The 9,540-nt window shown below is 34.7% G+C and overlaps 1 protein-coding gene across 1 annotated transcript; it reads right to left on the bottom strand.

Moving 5' to 3' along the window:
* Positions 1–3,470: 3,470 nt before the first annotated feature.
* Positions 3,471–9,376, bottom strand: GKN1 (gastrokine 1). The gene is made up of 6 exons (XM_003922665.4): positions 9,325–9,376; positions 6,708–6,761; positions 6,482–6,619; positions 5,390–5,500; positions 4,314–4,461; positions 3,471–3,650 (listed from the first exon to the last, which is right to left on the bottom strand). Exons 1-6 carry the CDS (start codon positions 9,334–9,336, stop codon positions 3,556–3,558), a joined length of 558 nt encoding a protein of 185 aa, XP_003922714.3. The 5' UTR covers positions 9,337–9,376; the 3' UTR covers positions 3,471–3,555.
* Positions 9,377–9,540: the final 164 nt, after the last annotated feature.

The following is a 9,540-nucleotide window of genomic DNA, read 5'->3' on the forward strand; positions in this document are numbered from 1 at the left end:
TATTACTCTCTGCTTTGCTCATTCTGCTTCAGCCACATTGCCCTCCTTGCTGTATTTTTAATGTACCAGACACACTTCTGTCTTAGGCCTTGGCATTGGCTGTTTCCTCTACTCATTATTCTTTTCTCTCTGAAATATTGGCATGGCTAACAACTTCATCTCAGTCTTTGTTCAAATGTCACCCTCTCATGATGCATATCCCAAACACCCCATTAAAATTTGCAAACTGCCTCTTACCTTCTGGCACTCTTGATTCCTCTTACTCTTCTCAGTACTTTTTTCTTAATACATATTACTTTCTATGCTCTTATGCTACAGTATAAATTACTATTCTACCAAATATCCTACTATTAATTAATTATATTTATCATTATTTCTGTCTCCTCTAACTAAAATGTTAGCTATAAGAGGCAGGGATCTTTGCATTTTTATATACTGGTGGATTTCTATAGTGGAATAGTGCTAAGGATATAGCACTATTAAGGTGTTTAAGAAATATTAAATAGTTTTTCCTAGGTATGTCACATATTTTGCAATTATAAGTTTTAATTATAAGTTTTATTATTTAAAATATACTTATATTATTTAATAAATATATATTATTTAAATATACTTAAACTTATATTATTTAACTTTTAATTATAAAAAATTAAAATTTCTGTGTTTGCTGCTGATGCATAAAAATATAATTCATATTTGGTAGTCATTTTGGTACTTAAGAATCTCTAAATTCTCTGACTCCCATAACTTATATAGGTTTGTTTGAGTTTTTACACAGAAAATCATGTCATCTGGGCAGAATGATGGCTTTTTTCCTCTTTCTAATCTTTACATCTTTTTATTTATTTTTCTTGCCTCACTAACTTTCAGTACAATGTTTCTAGAAATTGTGATGGCAGGCATCTTTTCTTTTCTTTTTTTAATAGTAATGCTTTCATTGTTTTGTGTGATACTTACAGTAGATTTTTTTGGAGGGGTGATCTTTGTTTAATGAAGTTTCTTCTGATTCCTAATTTTCTAATAATTACTTCTTTTAAGAATGAATATTCAAATTTACTATGTATTTTTGTTGCTATTGAGACACATCACAAATTTGTTGTCTTTTAATGCAGCAAATTACATTATTTATTTCCTAAACCATATCAACCTGAATTGCTTTGAAACATCCAACCTAATCATGCTACCTTATCTTTTGTATACATTGCCCAATTGATTTGCAATTATTTGTTAAGAAATTTTGCATCTATATTTATGACAGAGATCACTTTTTAATTTCACTTTTTCATATAATCCATGTCAAGTTTTGAAATCAAGTTAATAATATTTTTATGAAATGGGTTGGGAGTATTTCTGGTTTTGTTTTACCCCTACACATTTGAATAATTTGTATTAGCTTAGAATAATTTGTACCTTCAATAGTTGTTAGATTGCCTGTCAAAACCATCTTGGTCTGAAGTTTTCTCTTGTGAAGTTTATAAACTTTTGACCCTATTCTTTTTCTACTATTTTATATTGGTTTTCAATTTTATTAATTTCTGAATTGTCAGTATTCTTTCCTCATATGTATTTTGTATACATTATGCTTTTCTCCCATTTGTAAAATCGAAGGCCTAACTCAATGTTCAGCCATTCTTCTTCTATAAAATAAAGATTTAAGGCTACTAGTTTTTCACTACATATTGCTATTGCTACTGCTTATAAGGGTTTTATATGCAATGCTTTCATTATCGCACAGTTTTAAATGTGTTTTACTTTTTTTCATGAATTTTTTAAGCCCTTGTGGTATTTAGAATTAGTATACCTTATTTCAAAACAAATAGGGTAATTTGGTTTTATTTAGAGAAAAATATTTATCCTAATTAAAATTAGGTCAGAAAAATTTCTTCTTTTATGATGCTAAACATTTGAAATTTTTTTTGAGATTTTATTTATGTTTCAGCAAGTGACCAATATTTATAAATGTTTCATACATGCTTAATAGGATGTATATTCTGCAGTGTTCCACATGTTCATTAACATAAGCTTGTTAATTGTGTGAAACATTTTTTATATCTGTAACTGCTTCATTTATAGGTTATTGAAAGATATGTGTTAAAATCTTCAACTAGGATAATGGAATTGTTAAATTCTCCTGCAATTCTTATAATTTTTATTTTTTATATTTTGGTAGGTATATATAATCTATGATTTTTATATATTCCTATTGAATTTAATTTTTTATTGTGAAATAGGGGCTAGACAATTCTTCTAAAAAACGTGGGATTTACCAGTTCCCAAAAGTCAGGTACATGACATTGTATCCAGTTTATGAGTCACAGTTTTATTTCTTTCTTACTCATAGTAGGGAAGTATCTAAGACCATGAATTTTGATGAGTTTTTGACAAGTTTTTACCTTTCATGTCTTCAGAATATTTTGGAAGTTCTACTAACCTCATAGTAGACTTCATGTGAACAGTAATGAAATAACATCAGTATGAGGAAAAACATAACAGTTCCCTCCCAATAAAAAATGGTAAATATTAACTTTTTTTTTTTTTTCAAATGGTGGGAATCAATGTCTTTAGTGTAATTTGTTAGGATTATTTGTGGCTATTTTACCTGAAGACATGAGAGTGGATCAGATATTCCTTATGGCATTGGGGATTTAAAAAAGATATATGGGAGCAACTTTTAAAAATTAATGGTTTTGTATTATAATACACAATATTTGGAGTCTCTGTTTTCTCTGAGATCTTTCATTCTCCTGGCCATCAATGAATGGAAGTTGTGAACTTTGAGCCAAACAGGATCAAGGAAAATGGAATAGAGATTCAACATGAGAAATTACCTCTTGAACTGGAAAGTCATGTAAACATGGGAGATGAGGCTGAAAATTTGGTTCAGCCATTCTCTACTTTGAGCACAAAAAGAAGCCATCTGCAAGATGCTAAAAAGAAGGAAGTAAAATTTAGAGATGAAGAGAGAAGAGGTAATGTGTGACTTCAGGGAAAGAAACAGACTTGGGTCTTGGTGTCAGTAGAGTTCCTGGTTATAGTCTTTTTGATACCCAGCTGCTTTTCTTGCCCTCAGATTGTTTGAGATATGCTTATATCCTTGTAACAAACCACCCTTTCTGGGTTATGCGACTCTGAGTGAGTTTCTGTCCTTGCTGATCTGAAACATTACTGTGCACAACAACTACAAAGCAGCCTTCAGAGCAGTGGGAGAGTCTTGGAACCATTCCCAGGGCTGTGGTTAGTAGAGTCTGAAACACCTGAAGGGGTTCTTTACAGGAGACAGGTCTTGAATATAGGCTAACAGTGAGTCTAACACACTTCAACAACTTGCCACCACCACATTGCACTTTTGATCCTGTGCATTTGAAGTCATAAGAAATCATAAGAAATGTGAGTATACACTGAATTAAGTGCTAAATGCTTTTATTGAAACTTAAAGAAACCAAACATAACTAGCAGAAACAATTTTCAGAATGACATGGTAAAAACCACTAGAGCCCGTATTTTTCTGCATAGCTTATTCAGGTGACTAAATCCGTAGTGGATTTAAACAATTGTTTAGTTCTCCACCGTTTTTCCACAGAAGGAAATGTTCACAATCCATAGTATATTGGTTTCGAAGCACCTTCCTGAGTAAGAAAACAGGCTTTCCCCTAATTGAAAGAAAAGAAGAAGCCTATATTAATGTCTATTCAAGAACTGTTTTCTTGCAGGGGGTTGAGGGAGTAGGGGTTTCCAAACTAACTATGCACTAATGTTAAGGTTTATCTATCTGTTATGATGAAATCAATCAATTCGGAGACCTGGAAAATTGCTGTTAAGATAGGTCACTAGGTAGACACTTTGTTTTTGTGCAGCTGTTCTTTGAATGTCCAGAAATGGATTGTTTGAGCTATAGAAAGTTAATAGATTCTATTAGCATTTTCCTTTGATTTAGCCATTCATGCATTCTTTTGAATATGACTTGAGTTTACTCTTGATTCACTCTTGAAAGGCAGTGTTCCATAATATTTAAGAGCACAGAATCCAGAGCCAGAATGCTTGGAATTGAGCCAGGTAAGGACCTCTCTCTGTACCTCTCTCTGTTTCCTCATCCGTAAGTAGGAATAAAACAGAACCTATAAGGTTTCTGTGAAGAAGCAATTGAGTTAACACACTTAAAGCACATAGAACACTGCCTGGCACGGAGCAAGCACTGCACAAATGTTGGCCTTGATGACCATCCCTGAATCACTGGTATCCACCACGGACACAAGCAAGAATAGTCTGACAATCCCAAGCAGTAACTTGGGGTGCACAGTAGGGTTGCTACTGACCTTGCAGCTCCTCAGCCATGTATGTTGGAATCCCACGGCACATGTTTGCAATGTTTTTTCCTAACTTGCTCAGGTCATCAACTTTGTCTGGGTTGATTGAGTACATCAGGCTCTTGGGAGGTGCTCCACCTGGTCCTTTACCCTGAAGCTGAATGTGGGAAAGACAGGCAGAAAAGAAGAATGAGAGAGAATGAATGCCAAACCCAGTGGTTTGTTGACTTGAGGGGTATACAAGCCCAACAGTGAGTACTGCTCAGCTAAATTTTTCCATAAGATGAATAAGAGCCATTTCTAGCTTATTCTGTATATCTTAAAATTTCTAAGTGTCCTAAGAGATTTAGCTGGTTTGAAACCTCAGCTTCTTGTAAAAACAGAAGTCTTAGGCTAAATTTATTCTGAAACTTGGACCTCATTTGGTCATCATAGATTTCTTGGATTAGATGATATAATAATCATCTTCTGAGAATGTAGTTTATTTATTTTCTCTACCTTGTCAATGTAAGTACCCATTTATCAGTTATAAGAATATGAACTCAGGCAACCATTTTAAAGCATTTACAGCATTATGGATCCCTTCTTTTCACTTACCTGGATTAGTATGGCCAGACAAAATATATAATACCCAGTCACATTTGAATTTCAGATAAACGATGGATCCTTTATCTGTTCCAAATACTGCATAGGATATATTATACTAAAAAGACCTGCTGCTGACCTGAAATTCAAACTTAACTGGGTATCTTCTATTTTTATTTGCTAAATCTAATAACCCTAGCTAACTCCTGTAGAAAAATGTCCTTGGCAAAGTACTGAGGGGTCCTGTTGGTGTGACCAGAGCTTTGCTCCTCTAACAGTCGAGGTTTCAAATGCTCTGCTCATCAGCTCTAGAGATAGGTGAGTCACAGCATTTGATGTGGCAGAAGCTGCCTTCCCTCAGGTAATCACCAATAACTTCCCCCTTTGTGCCGCACACTACAACATTGTGGTCAGGAGGGAATGACTATGATCTTCTCATTATTTACTGGCGGTCATAAAACCTCTCCCCTCACCAAAAATCAAAAGCCTTTTATTTTTACCTTCTTTTCCTTGACCAGTGCATCAAGGGATTGAATGGAGGGCACGACCTCCTTGTTCATTTTGTGCACAATGCATGTCTTCTTTTGAAAGAGTCTGGTTGCAGCAAAGCCCTGTTAAAGAGATGGTAAATAGTGAGGCATGTGTTCTCCAAGGAGTTTTTCTTATCATAAGTCAGTTCCACCAGCAGAGAGAAATGGAACTCCAAGATCATGATGAGCTGGGATAAGAGCACTGGTTGTAGACCTGCTTGGCAATCACATCTATTGCTGACATTTATGAGCACTGACTGCAAGTTCTCTGAGGGCAGAGGCTGAACATGTAACTTGTTGGCTTTATTTTCAGGTTCTAGTCTCATAAGAACACCTCTACATAAATCTGTTTTACTGAAATAGACTTTAAAAGCTATCATGTTTTAGTCTCCTTTGATCTTCACATTTCAAGGAGACAGCTAAGACAAAAATTAGTTTTCCAATTGACCAGATAAAATGGAAACAATAAATAGTTTGCTATTTAAAAGTATAGTTTGTTAAATATATATCTGGTAATTGCAGAGTTGGGTCTTCTAACTAGTGCCAAGTATTTCTTTCTTTGCTTCTCCTTTTCTTTCTTCCTTTCTTTTCTTCCTCTCTTACCAGTTAATATTGTCATTTACGTTTCCTTCGGTCCTTTTGAGTTTTAGGTGAAGTGTCAATTTCAATCTCTTTAGAAGAAGGTCCTAAAACCTCCTTTGAAAACAGAATGAGAAAGACTAGGCTTTGGAAGCAGTAAAATTGTGCAAGTCTTTCAGCATTATTGAGGGTATCTGCAAGCAGGCAAAAGGATGTTCCTATTTGTTGTATATACTCTCAATCCTTTGAACATAGTGTTTGTTGGTTTGAATTTTAACTGATCATGCAACACTTATTAACAGTAATTATCTCTAGTGAACAAAATTGGATGAGTAAAGTAGGCATCTTTATTTATAACTGTATGCTTATGTGTAATTAGAATTTAGTTTTAATTTTTTTGTGGTCAGCATGCACTTTTTTTTTATTAAAAAAAGAAATCTCATTTTAAAATAATAGGGTAAAACTTGCATATTGACTACCTACACTTTCATAATCCCACATGGAATTCCAGGAGTCCAAGCCGTTGTTGTTGTCAATGTTGGCCACGTTGTGTTCATTGTTGACACTCACTGACTGCTGCCCACTTCCAGCACTGTTGTTGTCATCACTGATGTTGATATTCTGAAGTTTATAAGGGATTGAGAGTGATTTAATACCGTGTTTCTTTGCATGTGCATTTTGGTAGCAAACTTGAAAAGGTGATACTTACATAGTCAGCAAGGGCAGGAGCTAAGAAGACTCCGAGAAGTCCAGCGAAGACAATCTGAAATCACAAATAACACTGGTCTCCTGTTACATGGCAAAATGATGTCTTCTTCTTTCTTCCTCTGTCCAAGCTTATAATAAATAGTCACTAATTTTACTAATGTGTTGAGTTCTAGTTCAATGTGTTTTCTTCTCTTACCTTTCATTTTTTAACCATAAAAAGTTTTAATGATAATGTGAAATTGCTGATTAATTATAAGTAATTATATTAATGTGATATATAGTTTTAGAATTTTTAGTGAAGGTCTTATGAAAAACTAGGAAAGCGGCTTTCATCTCACTGCCATCCTGTACTGAGGAAAAAAAAATGTAATTTTCAAGTAATGATAAATCAAATTATTAAATTAAATCCCTTTTTAAATAAAACCCAGAATGTACCATCTTGTTTCCTCTCAGTTTAATAAATGGCATCCTAAAGATGACTTTGATAAGATAATACTTCTGGAAATGTCAGAATAGAGTTTAAAAATTTTTAAGATTGATCAAAATATTAACTTTATAATGAAACATTCATTTGACAAATGAATTTATAAATTATCACTGGTCAGAATGCTATTTTATTGAATTTTTCATGATTTTTCTATTTCTGATAAACTCAGCTATATTTAATGCCAGAGTATCCTACCTTGAGTAGATATTTGGATTATTTAAATCTAGTAAAAGAAGAAAGTTATACTTCCTGCGAGTATTAAGAGATGGGAGTAGAGATTCACTTTTAAGTTATTGAAAATATGTGCATTCTCCTAAATATTAACAAAAATGACTTGGGGTAACTGACATGGCTTGGGTATTCAGGTTAAATTTGTACTGCAGCCTGCGTTACACAGGTTGTTGCTGTTCACCTGCCATTCATTTGTTTCTAATCATTTTATAAGGCTTAAAATTCTCTCTTTAGCGAAATTTAGAAAATTCGCCTGGCACATATTTTGACTTCCTAAGAAGCATACATTTGTATCAGTATTGAATTTTGGTCAGTGTCCCAATATAAGAAAGCTACTGTTTTAAAATAAAGCAAACTGTCTTATTTTTCTTGAAAAAAAAAAAAAAAAAGTAAGTTTTACAATGAGTAGTATAGAATAAATGAATACTTTGGTTGGAAATGGCTGTTAAGTTCTAAAAATCACATCTGAGAATGATTTCAATTAATTTTCCTATTTAACATGAGATGTTTTCTTCGTATATAAGTAATATTTTTATTTGAGAAAAAACCAACTTTCTAAAGCAATGGATTAGTAGGCAGGTTGGATGCCGATGATGGGAAAGCAAGGATAGAGTGTCTGGCTGGCAAGAGTGGTCAGTAGAGACGATGTCGCTAGCAGTGTCCCAGGATACTTGGTTTAATCATTTATCACAGGGTCCATGATACCGGTTATCAGAGCATGAGCTTTATGCAGGGTGCCTCATTCTGGATACCTGGTCTCATTTGCTTTGCCTGGGACAAAATCGTTTCGATAACTGCTCTAGAGATTCAAGGTAATTAAAAAATATATATTTAATTTTTTCTCCCAATAGCTTAAAAAGCAGTTAAAAATTAGTCTCCTAAAAAGTCAGAGGTAGAAGAAATTTTAGAGACCAACTAGTACAGCGCAATCATTTTACGGATAAGGTAACCGAGCTTCGGGGGTTAAGTGAGTTGGCCAAACTTACATCTCTTGTTCACAGCAGAACTAGGAGAGAAATCAGATCTAACCTGTGTCTGGAGCTCCCTCTGGCCCTTTCAAACTTTGCTGATATGAAGAAGACTTAGTTCTAGATAATTATCTTAAGATACCTCACACCACTAGTTCCTTTGGCAGGGTTTCTCAGTCCTCCTCCTCCCACGCTCTCAGGCTTCTGCCTGGAACCACAGGATAGATGCTGTCATAGCTTCATGCTTTAGATGCTTTCTTAAATAAATAGCCATGCTAGAGCCCAAGGCAAATCTTTCTTCTTTGGAGACCCATTTTACTGTAACAAATGTGACAAGAAGTCTCATTCACCGCTTACTTTGATAATAAGCTTTTTATCTTGCCTGAACATACTGAAGAATTTTGGTAAAAGGAGGAATTCAAGAATGAGGATTATCAGGCACTTTCTTGGGCTTAGGGATTGCTTACCCTGCATGGAGACCTGAGTCAGGTGACGTGGAAAGTCATTTTGTTAAATATAAGTCAGTGTAAGATGCTCAGACAGCTGTCTAGTCTCAGCACGATTATCTTTCTCTATAGAGAGGCCTATGAAGGCCATGATTACATAAATAGAAAATATAATTTTTTTCTTTATTTCTTCTTAAAAACACCATAGAATAGATGTGCAGAACGTGCAGGTTTGTTACATAGGTATACATGCGCAGTGGTAGTTTGCTGCACCTGTTGACCCATCCTCTAAGATCCCTCCCCTCACCTCCCACCCCCCAACAGGACCTGGTGTGTATTGTTCCCCTCTCTGTGTCCATGTCTTTGAAAACAGAATTTTGTAAAACAAATTTTCCATTATGGTGCCATAAGAAGCAGACCTCCTAAATCTCAGAATATTGAGTCCCAGCTATATGGTGAGAAATTCAGAAGGAAAAATCTACTCACGGTGAACTTCATCTTGTCTTCACAAAAGCAGTGGAACAGAGGCGAAGGTAAGTGTGGACCTGAATGAGAAACTCTCTCCTATTTGTACTTAACAAGCTTGACTCAAACTAGGTGTTATCAGGTGGGGTCAAAGACTTATCTTCCTCCATTTCTCCTATCTGTGCCATGTCTCAATGTACCAGGAAATCTTTCAGAATATCTGGCTGCTTAGCAAGC

The sequence above is a fragment of the Saimiri boliviensis genome, chromosome 1 (assembly GCF_048565385.1).
Source record: "Saimiri boliviensis isolate mSaiBol1 chromosome 1, mSaiBol1.pri, whole genome shotgun sequence".
Classification (NCBI taxonomy): domain Eukaryota; kingdom Metazoa; phylum Chordata; class Mammalia; order Primates; family Cebidae; genus Saimiri; species Saimiri boliviensis.